Genomic DNA, 23,552 nt, shown 5'->3' with positions numbered 1-23,552 from the left:
GACACCAAACAGATGAAGGAGGAGAAGAAAACGATGCAGCCAGTAAGCTGAAAGAACACATAATAAATGCATGTGCTTTTTTTGGCTATTTATCTTAAATGCCAAACCTCCTTACCTGCCCCAGGTATTTCTCCTGGTTTGTCCCACTCAGCTGTTCCCCAGGAGCTCCCCTGGCTGCACTGGGCAGAGCAGGGGCTGGCTGGGATGAACACAAACCCGTGTGACACCGCTCCCTTCCCCACCCACCAGGAGGACTGTCTGTGCCCATGCTGCCCAGCTCCCTCCCCTCGGGCACCAGCCGCCCTCACCACCCCTGTGGAGGCCCAGGGAGGGAGGGATGGAGCCCACGAGCAGCCCCACGCACCAGACTGACAGCCCAGGGGCCCAGGTCCAGGAACCTCCCCAGCAGATCCAGCGCTCGCAGCCGGTGCACCTGGCTCAGCAGCACCTGCAGGGCAGAGGGAAGGGGTCACTCCTTGGGGACATGGAACAGGAAAGCCTTAGAGATGGGATTGCCTGGCAAAAGGTTCTGAGAACAGGGGAACTGTGAGATGGAAATGAAAGCAAGCTCTGAGATCCCTCAGTTACTGAACAGCTGGCAAACAATGGCATGGCCAGCTGAAGGATGGAACAACACCCTCTGCCTGCAGGCAGCTCCAAGGGGCAGAGCAGACCCTGCTGGCCAGGCAAAAGGGCCCAGAGAGGAGTTTGTAGGGTTTAAAATGGAACAGAGTATGGTAATGCAATGATTCTTAGAGGCTGTGTGTGAATGCTATAGGATTTGTATCTTGGACTAGATTGGTCAGTGAGAATGAGAATAGTCAGCACAGAAGATTTATGGTATTATGAGGGGAACCTCTCCTTCTCTCTTTTAGTTTTTTGTGCTCCCTGTTTTATTCCTTTACTCTTCCTCTCATCTCCTCATCCTCCTTACCACGCTCTTGCCTTCTCTCTCTTTACTTCTCTTGGGCCTCTGTCAAAGCCTAGCACCTGGCAATGCTCCTGTTCAGGATCTCTGACACCTTGCACAGCGCCAAAAAAAAAAAAAAATTTTTTTTGCCCCTGTGCCGGATCGCTGACAATCACCTGGCACCCGGCAATGCCCCGGTGCATGATCTCTCGACAACCCTGGAACAACCAACCTGAAATGTCCCCGTGCAGGATCTCTGACACCTGGCACCCTGCAATGCCCCCTGTGCAGGATCTCTGACACCTGGCACCCTGCAATGTCCCCGTGCAGGATCTCTGACACCTGGCACCCTGCAATGCCCCTGTGGCAGAGCTACCCTGGGCAACCCTGCAATGCCCCTGTGCAGGATTCTGACACCTGCACCCTGCCCATTAGCCCCCGTGCGGTCTCTGACACCTGGCAACCCTGCATGCCCCCTGGCCGGATTCTCTGCCACCTGCACCCTGCAATGCCCCCCCGTGCTATCTCTAAACCGGCACCCTGCAATGCCCCCGTGCAGGATCTCTGACACCTGGCACCCTGCAATGCCCCTGTGCAGGATCTCTGACACCTGGCACCCTGCAATGCCCCTGTGCAGGATCTCTGACACCTGGCACCCTGCAATGCCCCTGTGCAGGATCTCTGACACCCTGCAATGCCCCCGTGCAGGATCTCTGACACCTGGCACCGTTGCAATGTTCCCACGTGACATGGATCTCTGACAACCTGGCACCAGCAATGCCCCTGTGCAAGATCTCGACCCCCTGGCAACCATGCAATGCCCCTTGCAGTGATCTCTGACACCTGGCACCCTGCAATGCCCCTGTGCAGGATCTCTGACACCTGGCACCTGGCAATGCCCCTGTGCAGGATCTCTGACACCTGGCACCCTGCAATGCCCCTGTGCAGGATCTCTGACACCTGGCACCCTGCAATGCCCCTGCTGGAGCAATCCCTGAGGCTCCCAGCTGCCTTCCCAGCCCAGCTGCTGGTGGCTCCTGCAGCAGGAGCCAAAGGACAGCTCAGCCCAGCCTCCCTCTGCTCCCAAGGCTCAGGAGCACAGGAAGAGGCTTTGCTTTCCTTGGCAAATCGATACCACAGACTTAAGAGGGAGCAAAAGGTCATGCTGGTCGTTAATAAAAATCTCATTAAAATGGAGTCTGACAACGCTAATGAGGTGGTTCTTTACTGGCTTATACCTACCCTGGTGTGAAATATTAACAGATAGACTTGCAGTTCTTAATCTCCTTAACAGATGTAAGATATTGGAATGCAACGTTTAATCCTCAGTTTAAATTGAGGAACATCCTTCAGCATGGATCTCAGGGAAAGAGACTCCTTGATTTACCTCCCCAATTCCACCCCCTCCTCAGTGTGTTTGCATGCTGCATATTGAAATTAGATTATTTTTCATGTTTAATATTGAAGAATAACTGAATTGCTTGGCTCACATCTCACACCCTGGATGACTGGCACTGGGTACCGAGGAAAAGTCCAGAAGAAAGCAGGGGGATGTGACAGCTGCCTCTGTGGGTTCACTCTGAATATCAGAGCTCAGGTCTCAGGACAGGTCACAAGAGAAAGGATTCTGGTCATCCTGCCCTAGCTGGCACCAGCCTATTCCATCGAGCAGCCCAGCACTAACAGGGGCAGCTGTTTGGGATCCCAGCAGGAGCAGAGAGCAGGGCAGGTGAGGCTGGAGCAGGGCTGGGACAGGGGCAGGAGCTGGCAGGGGCAGGAGGCACCAACGTGGCACAGCTGGCACCCTGCAGAGAAACCAAGGGACTCCAAACTCTGTCAAGAAAGGGAACTGACTGGAAAGGCTCTGGGACCGACTGGAAAGGCTCTGGGACTGGAAAGGCTCTGGGTCTGGAAAGGCTCTGGGTGTGATTGGAATGGCTCTGGGACTGGAAAGGCAATGGTTTGCCCCAAACCGAGCGCTCGGTCTCGCAGGATTTCCCATTCCCAGCTCCCCGGTGGCTCTGCCCAACACCCTGAGCCCAGGCTGAGACATTGCAGAGCCTGGGCAGAGGATGGGGGCAGCTCTGATTCCCTGATTCCATTGTTCCTCCTGGTGCATGATGGAGGTGCTGCTGTGCCACCCCCCACACGCAGCCCCGCGTCACCGCCTGCGTCCCTCGTCCCCAGGCAGAAATGAGGAGTTAATTACATCCACACACGCAAATTAGGGACGAGCCAGGGGGATCAGGGACATGGCACAGGCTGTGCTTTAGCAGGCATTTTAATCCTCACAAAGCAGGATGCAGGCAGGCCTGCAGTGCTCTGTGCACAGGAGATGCCACAGAGTGACTCTGACAGGGACCGAGGCTGGCTGGGCTGTGTGTGCTGCTGCTCCCTGATGGCTTCACTCCCTGGGCTCTGAAACAGACCAGAGAGGCTCTGAAACTGCCTCCCTTCCTGCCCTGGATCAGCTGGGCTTGGATTCTCAGGATGCTCAGACCTGTTACCAGCCCATCTTACTGCACGGTACAATTAACGTGCTATAATTATAACACCAATTACACTGTCCCAGCTCGGGTTTGCTCCAGGCAGGAGCACAGGTTCCTCTGCCAGGTGACCTCTCAGTTCCACTGCAGTCACGCTCCTGCAGAGCCTGCTGGTGCCAAACAATCCCTTGGAAAGCAGCAGAGTTGGAGCCGGAGCACAGTCCTGCCTGCTTGCATGGCAGTGACAGAGACACACCACACATCTGCTTATCCACCTCATCTCTCAAGGCCTGGAGACTCAGGAAATTAAAATCTGCTCTTGCAGAGATGGATGGTGCTGTCAGTCACAGACCCAGCTGACAGGGAAGGGGAGTTTCCTCACAGATCCCTGCACAAGGAACGTTCCTTTAAAAGAAAGGCTTTAAACTGGGCTGCCCGCAGCTCCCTGGCTGGGGCTGGTATTTCTGTCAGCACAAACTGCAGGGGAGGGAGGCCAGAGCAGGCTCCAGATGACAGCTGCAATCCTGGCCCTGCCAGAGGACATCACCTGAAACACTGAGTTCTGCTTCCCCTGGATTTCCTCTCCTTCCACCACGAGAGCTCTGCCTCGTCTGAGCAGTGCCTGCAGAGCCCCCCACCCTCCAGGTGGGCAGAGCTGGGTGCTCCTGCAGCAGGGCTCCAGCCCCTCAGCAGAGCTGGGTGCTCCTGCAGCAGGGCTCCAGCCCCTCAGCAGTGCCCTGGGTGCTCCTGCAGCAGGGCTCCAGCCCCACACTAAAGGAAACACTTCCCAGGCTGTACCAGATGGATAAAAGATATTTCCAAACGATTGATGCTGCAGTAACTTCCACTTTCTGAAAATGGCAAGATAAAAGTCTCTGCCTGACAGAGCTGGGACACAGAGGAGATGCCAGAGGAGGGACAGTGAAGATTGTGCTGCTCTGAGAGAGGCAGCAGAGCCAGACCTGGACCAGAGCCACGGGATGGGGCAGGGAGAGCACTTTGGGCTCATCCACGTGGCTCTGGTGAATTCACAACCAGCTCTCATTTACCCTGCAGAAGCCCCTGGTGTTTGTGTTCCCAAAGGGCACCGGGTTGGCTGAGGGGGCAGGAGAGACATGGACATATGGCAGGGGCAGGGAGAGACAGGGACATCCCTGGGACAGACAGGGACATCCCTGGGACAGGCAGGGAGAGACAGGGACAGCCCTGGGACAGGCAGGGAGAGACAGGGACAGCCCTGGGACGGGCAGGGACCCCCCCAGTCCCCCAGGGCAGCACTGACCTGCAGGACGATGGGCAGCTGCTCCGGGGGGTTGCGGTTCTCCACGCCCATGGTCAGCCACACCTGGAAGGCCGTGAGCTGCTCGGCGAAGAAGGGGCTGTGCTGGGGGGCAGAGAGGGAGAGCAGCAGGGGTTAAACAGCGAGGAGGGAAGGCAGGAGCTCTGGCACCCGCGGCCCTCACTGCTCCCTGGAGCTGTGGTTTGGAACTGGGTCCTGTTTGCTTGGGCTTTTCTAAGTGCACAAAACCTTCCCAAAGACTGAGCACACACACGTCCCTTACATGTGTCGGGGAAAAAGGAGGAAAGGGTAGAGAAAGAGGAAAAGTGAGCACAGGAGGTCCTGGGGAAGCTGGCTGCTCTCTCCCCAGAGCAGCAGATGGAGCAGCAGAGGATTTATCTGCTCTGCAGAGGCTGGTTCACTCCTGCAGCAGCACTCAGAGCTGCCTCTGCCCCGTGCACGGAGACACAGCCCAGGTGCAATGACAACAAACTCCTCATCTCATCCATCACCCTGAGATGTGGGGCTGACTGGGGTGAGAATGCACTGACCAAAGCACACTGCAGCTCCCAGCAGGAATCCACAGAGAAACAGGAATCAGTGGGGAGGGAAGAGATGGAGGGGGGAGAGAAACCCAGCCCAAACCATCCCCGTGGGAGCACTGGGAGCCCCCAGCCCTCCTGCACCAGGCTGCTGTGTTTGCCAGGTCTGAGCAGGCAGGAGCAGCCTGGGAATAGCCAGGAGAGGTTTCAGATGTGCTGCCCCAGCCCCGGGGCTGTGCCCAGAGCTGTGCCCAGGCTGCTCTGCCAGCCCCCAGCAGGTCCCTGGGCCTCACCCAGGTGCTCCCAGCCCTGCCAGGCTGACAGTGGCCACAGTGACCACAGGGACTGTCCCCCTTCCCCGCTCCTGGCAGCACCAGCCAACCCCCACCCAGGCTGGAACCTGGCTGCACTCTGAGGCTGAACCTGCCTCCATTCCAGCCCAAATCCACAACAAACCCCATCTGTCAGGCCTGAAAACCAGCCTGGAAATTGCTCCCAGCCCACCCTGAATCGATCTCCAGCTGAGAATGGCCACTCTTCTTCGTGACCTCCTGCCCGATCCCAGCCACTCTGTGCCTCTTCCCACCCCAAAACACTCAGAAATCTCCTGAATTTCAGCTCACTTGACAGAGAATGCCCAGCTGAGGGTTAACACTAATAAAAAAGCCTCCAATGACATTGTTAGAGACTGAAAGTAAAAATGAACCTAAGCCAGGAGAAGAAAAATAGTATTTGTTACATTCTAAAGCAGAGCAGAGTGAGGAAGGCAAGGGTGGGAGGATAAAGGCCTCAGGGCATCCTCATCAGCCCCCAGCCTGGCAGGAGCCCACGGTGCTCCTGCTGCACTCAGGGCTTTGGAGACAACCTGCAATTCCAGCCAGGAAACCTGGGGAACTTTGGTAATAGAAATAAACTGCAAGGATGCTGCTGGAAATTGGAGAGACATCAGGGTGGGGCAGGGACCTGAGCTGGTACAGTAATTATTATTTAAAGGTTTCACTTCATGGAATGTCAAAGGAATAGCAAGAAAAATCCATTTTGAATAAAGGAATTTAAACTAAATATAATATTAAAAATTTTACTTTTCTGAGATTAAATAAAGCTGAAAACCCCCCAGTGACTCCTGTTAATAACACTGGGCTTAAGAGAACTCTCTGGACATACCCTCAAACTCTATTCTACATTTGAAAAGAAGAGATAATTTTCACATTTAGGCCTTTAATTTCAAAACCTGTGCTGCGTGTTGGGCCCTGTTGGGGAACAGCAGCTGGTCAAGTGGAGTGCTGTGGAATGTTCTGAGTCTGGTCTCAGACACTGCTGCTGCTGCCAGGAGCTTCCTGCCCACCCCACCTGGGGGCTGGATCATCAGCAGGGAAGAGCCTGAACTTGATTTCTGTCTGTTCCTCCAAGGGAGAACCACAGAATTCCAGAGTGGTTTGGCTGGAAAGGGACCTTAAAGCCCATCCAGTGCCACCCTGTGCCAGGGTGCTCCAACCTCCAGGGATCCAGGGGCAGCCCCAGCTCCTCTGGGCACCCTGTGCCAGCCATTTACAGCTGCTCCCAAACACCAACTGCAGCAGCAGAGGTGCTGAGCTGGGTGCCAGGGGATGGAGGGAGCTGTGCCCACGTGCCAGGACAGTGCCCACTCACCCTGAAGGCAGTTCCCTCCTCGATGATGGTGGGCAGCTGGGAGAGGCAAATGTCAACAGCAAGGTCCCAGGCTTGCCTGCAGGGAGAGAGGGGAGAGAAGGGATCACAGGTTATCCTAAGGAACAGCAAGGGAAACAGACTCTGACCGTGCAGGGATGTGGGCAGTGCTGGCTGGCTCAGGAGTGCTCGATATTCCCTGTTTGCAGGGACAAATGGGAAAAACACCTGAAGAGATTTCTGCAGCCCACAGGGCCTTTGAGGTACATTTCACTATGCAGGAGAATGGTTCAGAGACCAGAGACAACTGCTCTGATTTTGGCTGCCCACAGAAGGATTCTGAGGGTCACTCACTGCAGCAGCACACAGAGAAGATGCTGAGCTCTTCACAGTAATTTTAGGAAAGCAGCACTAATACTGATACAAAAAAACTCCACAGCAGCCCTGTGAGGTCAGATCTCAAAGGGTTTAAGTGTTATCAGAAAGAACAAACAAAAAATTTTAAAGAGATTGGAGTAGATTAAAATGAAATCTCTTTTTGACACTTCCAAAATCAGGCTGCTGGGAAGAGCCACACAGCCAACATCACCCCAACATTCAAACCTCTGCCAACCTTCCCAAGCTGCCAGAACAAAAACCACCACATGAAACCTTAACCCTCCTGCTCTGCACAACCAAGGGCTGTGATTAATGTCAGCTGTGGAAGAGGCTCTGCTCAAGCCAAATACTTCCAAAGCTTCTCCAGCCATCCCAGAGCAGCCCTGAAATGATTCTCCAGCCCTTCCAAACCACCCAAATCCTGCTCCTGTTCTGTCCGTGGAAAACACAAATCCTCCCAGCCCATGGGACACCAGCAACCAAAGTGAAGCTTCCTCACTTCCAACCACGGGCACAGCTGCTCCCTCCTCAGAGCCTCAGGGTTACACACAGGTTACACACAGGTTACACACTGTCCTGGCTGAGCAGACAATGGCATTAAACTCCTGTTACAATAATTACAAGATCCAAACCAAGCCACAAACGAATGGGAAAGGAATAAACCCTGGAGGGTGGGGAGAGGAGGAGCAGGGAGAGCACTGGCAGTGCTGGTGACAGGGATGGATGGCTGTGGGGAGGAGGGGGAGCAGTGATTGACACCTTTAATATCCCAGAGGGAACAGGAAAGGTGGGCACGCCGTGGATGTGCTGCCGAAATCCCATCACACAAACAAGAGATAAATTTGGGAGCAGCAGGAGCCAGGATGGGAGGAGCTGCATCCCACCAGTGATTTGTGAAAGCCAGAGATCAGAGCAGCCCTCAGCAGAGACTGCTGTCTGCAAAGTGCTCTGCAAGATTTGTTTGCACTGCATTTGGGACACAAAGGGCCCAACACCTTTCCTTCCTCCCTCCTCACTGCCCTCTCCCAGTAACTCCAGGCCCTGCTCCCTGACAGGGTGACACACTGATGTATCCAGGGGTGACAACCCTGTGAGACACCCAGGGCTTCACCTGAGTGGTGCTATGAAAGAAGGTGTTAAAGAGGAGGATTTTTAATGTTACCTTGAACTAATTGCACAAAGTTAAAAGCTCTCCTTAGCAGGAAGATTGAGTCAGTCAAAAAAAGGGATTTTGCTTATCCCAAAGCCAAGGCAGCACCACAACAGGGGCTGACTCAATGTCTAATGCTTTTAACTCTGCCCTTTTTTTAAATAATGTATTCTTGATGTCTTTTAATGCTCTCTTTTCCCCTGGAGTGGTGAGTGTTACCTGGCCCCACCCAGGTACCAGGAACAGGAGTGTCCCTGCCTGGAGGAGCAGCTGGAGGAGGCTGAAGCCACCCCTCAGCCCTGGGGCAGCTCCTCCTTCTGAACCTCATTTCTGGAGCCATTAAATATTTCCCAGCCCACCGGGTCTGTTGGCCAAGACATCCCCCATCAGTTCTGGCAGCCCAGTGCCAGCCATGCCCTGTGTGACACAGCCCCAGGTCCCAGCCCCAGCCCACCTGTGTGGCAGCCACCCTGTCACCTCCCCATGCTGTTTTGGGGCACAGCTGGGCAGCTGCTCAGACATAGGAATTTTTATGAACTGGTCATTGCTGTGAATATTTGGCACGAGTCTGAAATCCTTTTCTTCCCCAGCACATCCCCCTGCTCCAGCCACAACTTAGGGCACAGGCTTTGCTCTTTCTGTCCCAGTCTCCTGCTCCAATAATGGGACTTGGAGATGGTAACACTAACACACAGACACAAAAAATATCTGGTTACAGTGTAATCTGAACTAATCTAATCCTTCAAACCTCAAACAGCTCCAGATGCCTCCTCCCACAATCACTTCCTTCTGGCAGAGCCCCGAGTGTTTGGGTGCAGCTGCAGGAGCCTCATTTCCCTGAGGGATGGCTGGGCAGCCCGATCCATCCTGCTCCACCTGGAATTGCCTTGCTGCATTGTGCTTTTGTTTCCAGCCCAATCTCCAGCTCCCTGGATTTGCAGTGCATTATGGCTCCTTTCAACCCAAATTTCATGGCCTGCAAACACACCACGGTGTTTCTATTAGGGATGGGTTGTAGCTCTTCCAAAGCATAATTAAGGCACTTGGGGTTTAATATATGACCCGTGTTAGGAAATATTTCCAAACACATTATTAGGTCTTTTCAGAGGCCGTGAATAAAAGCAGCTGGCAGCAGCAGCAATGCACAAACCCTAATCCATCACAGCAGAGATCAAGGTGCTGACAGAGCTCTGGGCTCAGGCACAACAGACAGAGCCACTCACGCTGCACAGCACAGCCAATCAATGATATTAATATTAATGCTGGTGTGGATCCTGCAGCAGGCAGGGCCCGGCAGGGAGGGCAGCACACGGACACAGCCAGCCCTGCCCCGGGGGAAGGGTTGGGGTTAGCAGTGAGCAGCACAACTCAGCCAGCCAAGAGAGGCTGGGAACCCAGAAATAACGTGTCCAAGGGGCAGGGCCACGGAGTTCAGCTCTCCTGACTCAAAGCACACTGCCCTGCTTGGTGGAGGGAGGAGACTGACAGCTCCTGGCAAAACATCCCCCCAGGAAAGGGAAATTCTCCCTTCTCCTCAAGTTCCAGCTAAAAAGGATACTGTGATCTCCCAAACCAGCTGGCCAGAACACCAAGGTGCAAGGCTGAGCTTCTGAAAAGGCAGAGCAGCTCCCACCTCCAGCAGCCTCAGCTCCTGTGCCACAGCTGTGCCAGATGCCAGCCCAGAGCCAGCCCTGGGAACCCTCCAAGGCAGAGATGGGGAAGCAAAGGAGATGGCACAGGTGAATTTGTGCCAGAAGGGGCAGTGGGAATCATCCAGGAGGTGAAGACTGAAGATCAAAGGTGAGGGGCTGTTTGCAGGGCTGCTCCCACCACATGCAGACCTTGGCACAGCAGCCAGACTTGCTCCCCAAAACACTGCCTGGGGACAAAAATGTGGGAAAAGTCTGGATAAAACACCCATCAGAAAACTCTGCTGGATCAGGGGCACAGACCTTGGTTGCACAGGAGCCCCACTGGAGTTTCAGCCTTTCCAGCACCCTGTGGCCAACTCCCCTGCCCTCATCCCTCACCCAGCTCATCCAACCTGCAAAATGGGTCTGCAGCTTTCACTAAAGGCATCCATTAGAAATTCCTGAGTGAAAGGTGATAGACAAGTAATTATTTTTAGAAAATATTTCAACGAGCCCTAAATTAGTTTCTAAATCTGTCCTTACTAAAAGTTCCCAATAACCACTGAGCCACCTCGGACAAAAGTGGAATTTTCCCCTTTGCTGGATTTGCTGCAAGCTGCAGGTTTTTTGGAGGGCACTGAATAAAGTGTGTCAGTTCCCTGCTCCCTTGCTCTCTACCTCACCAGGGTTTAGGATTCACGTGGAAAAGAGCTCTTTGTGTCCTGTTCTTATGGAATTTCTTCTGGGAAATCCTAAAAACAGCAGCAAAGGTGCTGTGCTCTGAGGGGCTTCACAAAGGTGTCTCCAGCACCATCCTGCAGCTTCCCAACAGCATTTCCAGCACCACTCTGCTCCAGAACCACAATATGAGCTAAGAAAATGTGTTTGAGCTGCCATGTGAGTCAGAGAGACAGAAAGAGGGATCCAGGAGCTCCCAGGTTCATTCCTGTGGCTCATGGATGGCAACACCAGCTCCAAGCCAAGCCATATTCCCACAGGGAACCAGAAACACAGGCTTTTAATAGGCTGGCAATAAGAATGAATTATGTCCCTATAAGGAACAGAAAATATAGATTTTTAATATGCTGGCACAAAAGCAAGCCATAAATAACTCCAGAAATTTACTGGTTTAATTTTGAAGCTCCTGCAACACCGTGTCCTGCCCTGCTGCACTTGCAGACTGCAGCTGGTGGCTGGAGCCCTGCCACGTCCAGCAGCAGCTCAGAGTCACCAGGGTGGCTTTTCTGCCCTGGGTGGCACTGGCAGAACAGCTCATGCCAGTCACAAATGCCCAGAGCAGTTTTCCCAGGAGCTGCTGACCCAGAGCACTCAGGGCACTGTCTGCCACGTCCCTGCACTCAGCTGCTGGCAGCTCCAGCCCAAGGCTCCCCAGCTGCCTGCAGGATTCTCAGTCATTAAAGCAGCTCTTTGGGACCTGCAAATGCCTCCTCAGTGCCTGCTGCACCTGCAAAGGCTCCTGGGGCTCCCTGCTGCCAGCCTGGCCCCACTCCCTGCAGAAACCATGGAATGTTTGGGCTGGAAGGGACCTTGAGGCTCAGCTGATGCCATGGCAGGGACAGCTGCCACTGTCCCAGGCTGCCCTGAGAATCTGAGCTCCTCAGAGCTGCTGTCAGTGCTCCACTCACTCACCACCACCCTCTGTGCTCACCTTCCTGCACGTTCTTATGGAGCAAACCCACTAAAAAGCTCCTGGAAGTGCAGGCTGAGCCCCCTCAGTGCCTTTCCCTGTCACTCCCTCAGCCTTTGGCCAGGCTCTGCTCTGTCCCCAGGAGCGCCTCAGTGTCACTGCCCCCTCTGTCCTTGGCCCCTTTTGGAGCTGCTCTATTAATCACAGCAGGCAGGAAAACAGAACCCAGAATTTTTGTTATTACTGTTGTTATTATTATTATTTTTGCTATAATTGTTTGTGGGACATTGGTTTGATAGGCAGAAGTGCATTTAAGAGCTTTTTGATCACTGTGCCACCTCCACTTCCATTAATCACCTTAAAGGCAACAGGAAAAGTAGGGGAACTCTGCAGCAGGAATTTCTTCTATTCAGCAGCACAGGGTGAGGATCTGCCCAGCCCAGCCCAGCCAGTCCCTGGGGAGCACAGGAGGGGTGAGCACTGCTGTGGAGCTGCAGTGAGAGCTGCAGGGCTGCAGGGGAGCTCCTGCAGCACAGCACTGCAGGATCTGGGTGCCCAGAGCAGGAGCAGCTCTGGGGATGGGCTTCAGCTGCCACAAGCTGCTCCACCCTGATCCACTGGCTGACCTCCCACACCCACATTCTCTGGAAAATCCCTGTGCCAGGATTTTCTCCTGGGAAGCTGAGAAGCCTCAGAGAAAAAGGAGAACAGTTCTGATCTCATTTGCTTCTCCTGTGTTTTGCTGGTCTGGAATGTGTTTGGAGATTGTTTCATTGGTTTCATGTGAATTATTTTCACTCTTTGGCCAATCAGGGCCAGGCTGTGTCAGGGCTCTGCAGAGAGTCACAAGTTTTCATTATTATCTTTTTAGCCCTCTGTCTGTGCTCTTTAGTGTAGTTTAGTATTCTTTAATATCATATAGTACCATAAAACAATAAATGAGCCTTCTGAGTACATGGAGTCAGATCCATCCTTCCTCCCTGTGCTGGGGGACCCCAAATACAATCCTGCCCCAGGGAAGCCCTGCACAGATCCAGCTGGAGCCATGGCATGGTCTGGGCTGGAGGGGACCCTGAAGTGTCACCAGCCCCCCCCAGGGGCAGGGCCACCTGCCACCAGCCCAGGGTGCTGCAGGCCACCTGCAGGGCCCAGGAGCTCCCAGCACTCACCACATGGCGTGCATGTAGGTGGGGGGCAGCCTGGGGCTGCTCACAGGGGTGCAGTTGTAGGACCTCATGATCCTCTCTGCCAGCAGAAAGTTCCGGAACAAGCTGGCCACCAGCAGGTCCTGCCGGAAGAGCTTCTGGAAGAGATCTGAGAGAGAGGGCAGGATCAGCACAGGCACCTGTCAGCACCTCAGGCAGCATGTAAGAAGGGTTCAGGACATAGAACCACGTTAACTTTTTGCTCCAGCAAGGAGGAATCCCCAGCAGCTCTGCAGGGACGTGATCACAGCCAGGGAAGGGAAATTCTGCCTGCAGAGCCCCCTCAGACACCAGGGCTACTCCATCCTACAGGAACACAAACACTTCCTACCTTGGGCTCCTTTTTGCCTTTTCTGGATCAAATCCCCCTTTTGGTGCCTCATTTCAGCTCATCCTGACTAAGTTTTTGGAAAATTACTGAGGGAGAACAGGACCTCTGTGTGCTGTTTAATCAAGAACTATCCATCTGTTAACTGGCAGTGTGATGTGCTCACCAGAAGCCAAAATGAATCCTAAAAGATAGCAAATGTGCTCTCCTCTACAGGGCAGAGAAGGATTGATGCTGTGTGTGAGCATTAGGAAGAGCAGGGTTGGGGAACTGTTTACAAATTTGGCTGCTCGTGCTCCAGGAGCACCAATTCAGAGCACAACAGGGGCAGGGAAATGAGGGATGAAGTTACTCATGGGAAACAAAACTGCCTTACCAGCAAAGGGGGGAAAAAAAGCCTTTATTCATGCTACTAACCAAGGCTGGAGGAAAACAGATTGCTCTGTACAAATTCAGTAAGAAAGAGAATTATTCAAGCTACAACGATTGTGTTAGCACAGAAAAACCCTTTCTGGGTTCTAATGATCAGGTCTCTGCAGCGCTCTGCTAAAAAGAACAAATAAACAAACGAGCTTTCAGCTCCATCCTGATCTGTTCTTCCAGGGTCAGGGTTTCATTTTCTCCCCATTTCTCATGGATGTGACTCCTCACCCCCTCCCTGCCCCAGCCTCACCTCTGGGCAGGACGTTCCAGGCAATGGTGTCTGTGATGGCTGTGAAGATCCAGTTCAGCTCCCCCAGGGGGGTTCTCCTGTCGTTCAGCCTCCCAGGAATCCTACAGGTGGGGAAATAAAACCCTTTATAGGACCCCTGGTATTTTGCCTTTCCCCTCATGAGAAGGTACCAGCAACAGGATGAGGAAGTTTCAGAAACATGCAGCAACCTGCAAAGACATCCCGTGCCTTTATTCCTAATTTAACCCTCCTGCCATTCTGGGAAAGGATTTTCAATACCAGAAGTGTCAGCACCAGCCCAGGAGGCCTTTCTGTGGCCACTCACTGCTCTGACACATGCACAGCACCATCCCCGTGTATAAACACAGCTCTAAAGCAGCCAGCCATTACCATCTCATGAAAGATCCCTGTCTGTGGTTCCAGAGGGGCAGCACAGATCTCTGCAGCAGCGATTGCTGACGGGGCCACTGAGGCTCTGCTGAGGATTCCCTGTCAATATTTGCATTGCAGAGCACCCTCTGCAGCACAGCTCGGCTCCCCAGGCCAGGGGGGCTTCCCTGCTCAGCCTCCCCAGCCAGACAGACACTGCCTTGCAGCCTGGGATGGCAACTTGCACAGCAGGCTTCAGTCTCCAGGGGGAATCTGCCCTTGGAAAGGGTGGCCAGGCCTTGGCAGGGGCTGCCCAGGGAGGTCTGGAGTGCCCATCCCTGAGGTGTCCAGGGAATGGCTGGAGGTGGCACTCTGGGCTGGGGACAAGGGGGGGATCAGTGATCTCAGAGGTCTCTCCCAGCCTCAAAGGCTCTGTGTGGCACCTCCTGGCCTGGCCAGAGCTGCTCAGACAGGACCCACAGAGCCCCTGTGCCCACCTCCACACCCCAGGGCTGATCCAGGTGTGCCATGCCCGGGCTGGGCAAGCTCTGAGGAAGACAAAGGCAGGGAGGCTGCACTGCAGAGAGGGAGGATGTGAGCACAGCGTTGCCATGAAAACCAGCCCTGGAGCAGCAGCCTCCCTCTGCACTCCCCACAGGCTCTGCCTGCCCTGCCTGAGCCCCTGGGACAGAGGGGACAAAGGAGCCACTCCAGCACAGCCCCCCTGAGAGAGTGAGAGGGGAAACTCCTGCTGGCCACAGCCCCAGCACCCCCAGGGCTCTGGGGCACAGCAGCCTCTGACACAGGGCCAGGAGCTCCCTCTGGCACACAGAGGGCACCCCTGGCACACAGAGGGCACCCCCGGGACACGGAGAGAGGGCACCCCTGGCACACAGAGGGCACCCCCGGGACACGGAGGGAGGGCACCCCCGGGACACGGGGCACGGAGGGAGGGCACCCCCGGGACACGGGGCACGGAGGGCACCCCCGGGACACGGGGCACGGAGGGAGGGCACCCCCGGGACACGGAGGGAGGGCACCCCCGGGACACGGAGGGAGGGCACCCCCGGGACCTTCCACTGAGATTTCCACAAGGGGCTGGAACTGCCAAACCCAGGTGCAAAGGCAACCCATGAATTATCATCTTCCACTATAAATAATAAACAGACATTAAAACATGAGCCATTTCCAGCCCCTGACATTTGATAATGCTTCAAGTGGAAACAAACATTAATTTTAGTCTCCCATTTGTCACTTGTGGTGACTTTTATGGATGTGGTGCTGGTGCACCACAGCCTGGAGCAGGCTCTGCTCCTGCCACAGCAGGACCTTCCCCACGGGGTGCCACCCAGAGGGGCCCTTTGTCACCTTTGTCACCAGCCCCAGGGGCCAGAGGGAGCCAGCTCCTCTGCAGGGATGTGACACTGAGCTGGGGCCCAGGCACAGCCCTTCCTCAGACTGCCACAGACTCCTCTGAGCAGCCCCACAGAAGCAGGAACAGCTCTCAAGGCTCTGTTTGCTGTCCCCCTTGTTTAGAATCCCCTCCTTCTGCACAATGGACCCAAGCTGGAAATGCCAGGAATGCCACAGACCATTCCTGGTGCCCTGGGAGGGGGATTTTGGGAGAGGGAGCCCAATGCAGCAACAGAGATTGGAGCATCCTTGTACATCCCCAATCCCTGGCACCCAGCTCTGGACTCCACAGATTTATTCCCACCAACCATTCCTTAGGTCTTTCCCAAACTTTCTGCAAGCAGAACAAAGCCCAGTTCATGCCACCTCCAGCACAGATGATCTGAAGCCTTGGGATCAGACAGAAAAGTGCCCCCAGGGCAGGAGGCACACAGACAAAAGTCTCATCAGGTGGCAGCCACAAGTTCCCAAATTCCCAACACTCCACCAAAACCCCTTTGTATGTTGCTGTCTGGCTCCAGCAAAGATCTTTATTTCTAAGCTAAGGCACTGTTTGGCTTCATCTCAGAAGAGCTGTGATGTAAATGCACATCAGGATCCACCCCACGTTCCCTCCTCAGGACATGGGCTGAGCCTGGATAATTGGAAATTGGAGCCCTTCAGAGAAGGTGCAGCTTCATTTAGCCTCAAAGTCTGCAGCTTAATTGCAATATAAACTCCCTCCCCAGTTTTAAAGACAACTGAATTATAAATTACAATATACACATAGGCAATCCAGGAATTACTCTGGCTCTGTCTCGAGACTGCAATAAAAATCTGTGTTTTCCATAATTGATATAAGGAGCAGAGGAAGCTGATGAGGTTTAAATATTTGATATCCACAGGAAGCTGCTGCTGGCACACGCGTGTGCTGTGGCACAGCACAGAGCAAGAGCCCGAACAAAACCCATTTCTGCCAGGAAACCTTCATTCAAGGAGGATTTAAGATCCAAGTGCTCTGTGAGGCTGAGTCAGAGCTGTCTCAGACCTTCAGTGACCTCACCATCTCTGATTAGAGTCACTCTTGTAGCAATTGTTAATTATTTAACCTACCCCATCCATAGTTTCTGCAGTGGCCTGAGTCTCCTCCTCACCCCCAAAGCTGGGCACCCCTCTGGCACCCAGCCCCAGGGGGTTTCCTTCCTGCTCCCACCTCCTCGGGGCCACAAGAACCCAAAGCCCAGCACACTCCCCAGAGCTTTCAGAGGAAGCAACACCTCGTGGTGAGTTCTTGCCCTGAGAAGCTCCCTGACACCTCCTCTGAGACAGGGCTGGCCTCTGCTGTCAGTTGTAAACTCTGTTTTTATTCTGGTCCAATGAGTGTCCCTGAAATGCAGCTTTGTACAAATGATCACTCGCTCTCCCCAGCTGAGAGGGGATTATCCATTTTTCACACATAAAATGAGCACAATTAAAAACCTCAGCACTGCTGATGAACCTGGCTAACCCAACACACCTCTGGAAGGGCTGGCAGCACTCAGAGGCTGTTTGAACCCCAGCTGATTGCAAACAGGCTGAAATGGCACAGGAATGGGAGCTGCTGTGACCTCACCCCACCACTGACCAGGTGCCCTGGGCAGCTGCACTCCCCCACACCTTGCAGCCCCTCACAGAGCACCAGGGAGCTCTGGGAACACTCTCCTGCTCAGGATTTACACTTACACCCAGACTCTGCCCTCCTGGCCCCTTCCAGGACACCCCAGTACATTTAAAACTTGACTTACTTCTCTATTAAATCCAGCGTGACTCCTGGCACCAGCCTGACACTCTTCTGCATGCAGAACCTGGGGAGAGACAGTAAAGCAGAGCTCATTAATTGAGTGGTTAATGAGCAGGCTCTGTGGAGAGGTGCAGGAGGAGGGCTCTTATTGCACTGCTCCTGCTTGGGCAGGGACCTTCAGCACAGCCTGGTCAGAGCCAAACCAGGCCCGCAGCATTTGTCACCCATTTGTCACCCTGGTGATTCTGGGGCCATTTCCATCCCCAGGTGTCACAGCTGGGCCACTCTAACTGTCAGGGTGACAAGTGCTCGAGCACACAGGGGGAAAAGGGCTCCCAGCATCCAGCACAGCCTCTGGGATCACAGGACAGGGCAGGAGGGCTGTGCTCAGCTCTGGGAGCACAGGACAGGGCAGGAGGGCTGTGCTCAGCTCTGGGAGCACAGGACAGGGCAGGAGGGCTGTGCTCAGCTCTGGGGATTGATCACAGGACAGGGCAGGAGGGCTGTGCTCAGCTCTGGGAGCACAGGACAGAGCAGGAGGGCTGTGCTCAGCTCTGGGAGAACAGGACAGAGCAGGAGGGCTGTGCTCAGCTCTGGGAGCACAGGACAGGGCAGGAGGGCTGTGCTCAGCTCTGGGGAGCACAGGACAGGGCAGGAGGGCTGTGCTCAGCTCTGGGGATTGATCACAGGACAGAGCAGGAGGGCTGTGCTCAGCTCTGGGATCACAGGACAGAGCAGGAGGGCTGTGCTGCTGGGACAGTGCTCAGCCCTGCCTGGGATTCCCTGGATTAGGGCATGGCGGGCAGGGGAGGCAGAGGAGGGACGGGAGGAAGGTGTCAGGCTCAGACACCTCTGTTTTTTCATTAAAAAACTGCTGACTGCATTTCCTCAGCCTTACAAATCCCACTACTCCAGGAACAGCAGCCCTGGAAATGCAGTCCTGTCAGCAGTGCCTGGAAAATCCCCAGAGCTGCTAAAGCTGAGTGTGTGGGAGGGGGGAGCTGCCCCCTCCTCCAGCCCTCCTGGGAGCACAGGGCAGCACTGGGAACAGCTCTGAGATGGAAACCCAGCAAATGCAGCTTGGAATGGCTCCTCTGGCAGCCCCACACCCCCAGCCCAGTGCCCCAGCCCCCAGGAACCCACTCCCTGCTGCTGGAGGAGGAACTGACCCCTCAGTGCACCTCAGCTGACATTTGCCCCACGCTGGGGACACCAGGGCTCAGCTGCCCAGCAGTGCCATCTCACCAGAGCCACACTGTCCATGTCCAAAGGGTTTCTCCCCAGACCAAGGGGAGAACAATGACTCATTCAAAACAAGACATGCAGAGCTCATTTCCGAGATCCTGAGCACCACTCCAGTCTCCCTGTGGCATCCCCTGCCTGAGGGGCATCCACTGGAGCCCAGGACTGGGACAGGCTCTGGGAAGCTCATGGTCCCCAGGCTGCTCTCCTGATGTGTCATCCAGCACAAAGAGAAGCCACAAAGATCCCAGGAAGCTGCAGTGGGATCCCTGTGCAATCTGCTGAAATATAAAATTCTTATGGCAGTGTATTACAGAGCCATGCAGGGAAATTCCCTCCCAAACAGCCCCAGGCAGACTCAGGCTGGCAGAGCCAGGCCCCTGGATGAGGCTGCAGAGTTTAACCCTTCTGGTGCTGCCTGGAAAGAGCATGAGAGCAGCACAGCTCTGCAGGGTGACATCTGCTGCCTCCAAAGCAGGGTGGCCCTGGAGTGTCCCAGGCCAGCTTGGACAGAGCTTGGAGCACCCTGGGACAGTGGGAGGTGCTGACAGTCCCAGATTAGAGAAGATAAACCTCAAAGACCAGGTTGGACTGGACTTGGACACCCTGGGACAGTGGGAGGTGTCCCTGCCCATGGCAGGGGTGGCACTGGGTGAGCTCTCAGGTCCCTCCCAGCCCGAACCCAGAAATGCAGGAAATGGTGCTTGGGAATATTTTGAAACCCAGTGTAGTTTGTCTAAACCAATGTGGGACACAGGATTGCCTGAGCTGACCCCAAAATTCAAGCAGAAATGCAAAATGAATACAGTAGGGAAAACCCCACTTTGAAGAGAGCAGCAGCAGGCAGAGCTCTGGTCCTTCCCATTCCCTTCTCACGCTGGCTGTGCCTGAGGACAAAGTGCACATCTCCAGCTCCCCAGGCTGAGCAGCTCCCCAGCCTCCTGCTCCTTGCTGTCTGGGGCTTTTCCAGCCCCTTCCAGACCCCTACCCCTCTGTATGGACCTGAAGGCAGCTGAGTGTGTGGCTGCAGCTCGTGTGCACCTTCCAGGAGTGGTGGCCACGAGTCAGCCCCAAGCTCAGCCTCCAGGGGAGCTGCCTGTGCTCTGAGCCCCCGAGGCAGCAGGACCTGTGTAAGGCAGGGCTCCAAACCCTCCTGACCACCCTGCCTGCCTCCCGACAGCCAGATCCGTCAGGATTAACAATCCCTGCAGCTTAGCTGCCAGCCTGCCTCACCCGGAGCTTTATATAGCTGCAGATCTGTCTGGAACACGTCAGCACTCCCTGCACACGAGGACAGCCAGCACCCACAGGGCCCAGGCTCCTGGAACTGCAGCCTGGCACCAGCAACTCCTGCCCCACATCCCAAGGGCTTGGCTGAGCCCTGCTCCTCCTCCCAGCATCAGCCTCACTGCCCCTGGAATCAGACAGAAGTGGCTGCAGCTGCAGCCCCAGCTGAGCAGGGATTTTGTCCTTCAGTGACTTTGCTACAGAGAACAACATGGGAGGGATAAACGTTTATCCAAGCTTCCATTTGCCCATAAATTCCCTGTATGAAACCTCATTAGAGTGCCAGCCTGGAACTGCACAAATGCTGTATTTCACAAGCAGTTCCACAGGGTTCTGGGTCAGCTCTAGGAAGAGGGAAGGTTTAATGGCAAAGGTCTCTGGGTTGATTTTTGGCTAACAGCTTTAGGACATCAACACAGCTTTGCTCAAACCCTCAGAATGCAGCAGAGGCTCTGGTTTTGCATTTGTTGTGTTTAACACCAGTAAAAGCCCATGATCCACAGCAGCACTTATTATTTACAGGATTGCAAGGATCAAACCACACCTGCAACAATGCCAACCACCTGGGGACAGAAGGAGCACAAACATCCATCAGAGAACAAAACTCCTGAGAGTGCAGTGAACACCACACAGTCACTGGACTGGAAGTGGAGGAAATTCCTCACTACCTAGGAGCTCCCTTGGCACCTTGCACACCAGCCAGCTGAGGCTGAGGGTTTGAACCCCTCCCCTGAGCAGTTTTCCAGACACCTTTCCTGTCAAACCCCTGAGAGTCAGCTCAGAGAATCTCCCAGGCTGGTGCAGGTGTGCCCTGTGCAGAACCTGCCCTGCTCAGCGACGTTCCCATGGAGATGAGGAACAGGAAACTCCTGAGCAGATCCCAGAATCCCAAAACAACCTTCCTTAGCAATCTAACCAACAAAACCCACCACAAAACCTCTGCTACAGACTCCACGTCCCCAAACCAGAGCCTGGCACAGAACTCACCCAGTTTGCTGCTGATGTGAAACAGAAGGAGTTTAAAGACTTGTGATCTATTACAAATATCCCCAAAGGGCAGTGAGTAACTCTTGGAGCTGTGGTGACAATTTCTCACCACCACCTGCAGGGTCTGTGGGCTTCTGCCTGCTCAAACCCTGCCCAGCAATGCCCTGAAGTTATTCCATGCTGGACCAGGCACAAACCTGAGAGGAGAGCTGGAGGAACCTCTGGGAGCAGAGCTCTGAGCTCTGGGGGCTCCACACTCAGGTCCCTGGTGCTGGGTGAAACACTGCTCCTGGAAAAGCCTTTTCTAACTTTCTGCCTAATTAACTTGGGCTGTCATTCCAGAACATCTTTCCCTGCTTTATCACTCCCTTCCTCTCACTCCAGCACTGTTTAGAGCTACTGCATTATTTACAGCAACTGCAATATTTGGGATGTGATTTGTGCAAAGGACAGTTTGCAGAGAGCTGTATTGCACTGTGTACATTCCTGCTCTCTGAGGAAGCAGATATTTAATTCCCAGATCAGTAACCCCCTTAATCTGAGCAAACCTAGATATTGAGCTGGAAACTAAAACACAATAAGCAGAAGATAACAACATTTTCACCTTTCTAGCTCTCATTAATAAGCCCCTGTCCCCAGTGCCCAGTTCAAGCCCTGCTGTTCAATACTGCAGGGTTGCTCTGGGTCAGGAGCAGTTTTGGGCCCCCCAAGCCCTGCTGTGCCCCAGGCAGGGGCAGGGGGAGGTTTAGGAGTAGTTTTGGGTCCCCCAAGCCCTGCTGTGCCCCAGGCAGGGGCAGGGGGAGGTTTAGGAGCAGTTTTGGGTCCCCAAGCCCTGCTGTGCCCCAGGCAGGGGCAGGGGGAGGTTTAGGAGCAGTTTTGGGTCCCCAAGCCCTGCTGTGCCCCAGGCAGGGGCAGGGGGAGGTTTAGGAGCAGTTTTGGGTCCCCCAAGCCCAGGGGGCTCTCACTCACCAGCGCAGGGCAATCTTGATGGGGGTGGTGAGGCAGGAGGTGAACAGGTCTGCAGGCAGGTCTGGGATCATGGGCAGCAGCTCGTTGGCCTCACAGGCTGCCAGCTGGATGCAGTTCTTCATGGAGGGGGGCAGAGGCATCTGGGCAAGGGGGTGGTTGGGGTTAATGGCAGCCACCTGTGGAGAACAAGGCAATTCCCCAGGGGGGAGTCAGGGGAGGTCAGGAAATAGCCCAGGGAGAGCTGCCAGTGTGGCAGCACCAGCACAGCTTTAACTCACATCTCATCAACAGCACTCAGCCAAGTCCAGAGTCAGCCCAGAGTTACCCTGCAGACCAAACCTCAGTGTGGAAAGCCAAAATGCCCTAGAGATCAACATTCCCACTTTCCAAAAGCACGGGGATTCTCCTATTTAGGGGTTTGACTAAGAACATGATCTTTGAGAGTAATAATTCAGGGAGTGAAAACACAAATTATCTTCCCAGCCCCTTTCTGAACCAGGTAAACAAAGTGAACTTCAGCCACCAAAGTTTCCTTCCAACATTTTGCATTTTTTCATTAGGGCAAGACACGGAATCAGGAAGTGAGAATCCCTCTGGCAGATGAAAGGAAGAGCAAACTCCTCTGATCTGCTTGCAGGGAAATGGGGAACAATTATCCTGATCACTCTGGCAGCCCCTATGGAGCATGAGTTGCAGCTTTGCTTCACTTTTCATGAATTTGAACAATTGGATAATTTATAATTTTCCAAATGAATTCCCCTCCACGCTGTCTGACGCCGTGAGCGCTCTGCTGGGTCTGTTAGCAGGGCTCTGCTCTCTGCTCCCCACCAGCAGCAGCCTCAGCCAGGCACCAGGAGTTAATGAAATCTAAGGGCAGAATGAAAAGCAGACACATAACCCTGGAAGTATTTTCATAACCAAGTGGCAGTGTTAACCTGTGCTGCAATACTAAAGCAGCTGTCCCATGGAGCCTCACATATTCCACAGGATGATAAATCCCACAGAAGATGGGATGGGATGGAATGTTGACATAAAGACTTTGTCACTCTTGCTGATCCTGCTCCCTTGGCTGGACTTGCAGAGGTTTTCCTGCACAAACCCTACCTGAGCAGTGGATCTGCCTCACAGAGAGGTCCCCTGGGGCTGCTCCCCCCACAGCAGCCTCAAGTCCTTCTGGAGCTCAGCACCAGCCAAGGGCAAAAGGAACTTGGTGAGGAGAGCAGAGAAAGGGAGGGTGAAGTCAGACCTGCTCAACCTGCTTGGGAACAGAATGAGAAACCAAACCCAAAGTGCTGAAGGGAGCATTGTATCCACAAAGGAGGGAGGCCCCAGAAACATCCCAGCAAGTCCCAGGCTGAGAGGGAAACCTGGGGAAGGATATTCAGCCCACCTTTCTCTGACTTCTGCTCCCAGTTCTATCGACCCCTGTCTGGCAGTTTCATGCTCTTCCCAAGCCACAGACTATGGGAAGGGTGTCATTGCTACAAAATATGGGATTGTTTTATGGAAGAGAAGGAATAATGAAATGATCTGCATACCCCAGGCTATCAGGCTGTCTTCTGCAGTACAATGGAATTTCCACCTGCCAAAGAGCCCCCACTAAAGCATCTCCAAAATCTGGAATTCCAAAGGAAAGGACTGACAGGCAG

The 23,552-nt window shown here is 54.2% G+C and overlaps 1 protein-coding gene across 1 annotated transcript in view; it reads right to left on the bottom strand.

Annotated features, from left to right (window-relative positions):
• RPTOR (regulatory associated protein of MTOR complex 1) overlaps positions 1-23,552 on the bottom strand; it is a 101,880-nt gene that overhangs the window by 47,872 nt on the left and 30,456 nt on the right. The window contains exons 6-12 of the mRNA XM_050981569.1: positions 21,904-22,079; positions 17,423-17,482; positions 13,878-13,978; positions 12,841-12,985; positions 6,868-6,943; positions 4,679-4,780; positions 365-448 (exon numbers count right to left, since the gene is read on the bottom strand). Of these exons, the coding sequence (XP_050837526.1) occupies positions 365-448; positions 4,679-4,780; positions 6,868-6,943; positions 12,841-12,985; positions 13,878-13,978; positions 17,423-17,482; positions 21,904-22,079 (744 nt within the window). The remainder of the gene's footprint in view (positions 1-364; positions 449-4,678; positions 4,781-6,867; positions 6,944-12,840; positions 12,986-13,877; positions 13,979-17,422; positions 17,483-21,903; positions 22,080-23,552) is intronic.

The sequence above is a fragment of the Serinus canaria genome, chromosome 18 (genome assembly GCF_022539315.1).
Source record: "Serinus canaria isolate serCan28SL12 chromosome 18, serCan2020, whole genome shotgun sequence".
NCBI lineage: Eukaryota > Metazoa > Chordata > Aves > Passeriformes > Fringillidae > Serinus > Serinus canaria.
This window is presented reverse-complemented; position numbering and strand designations above follow the sequence as displayed.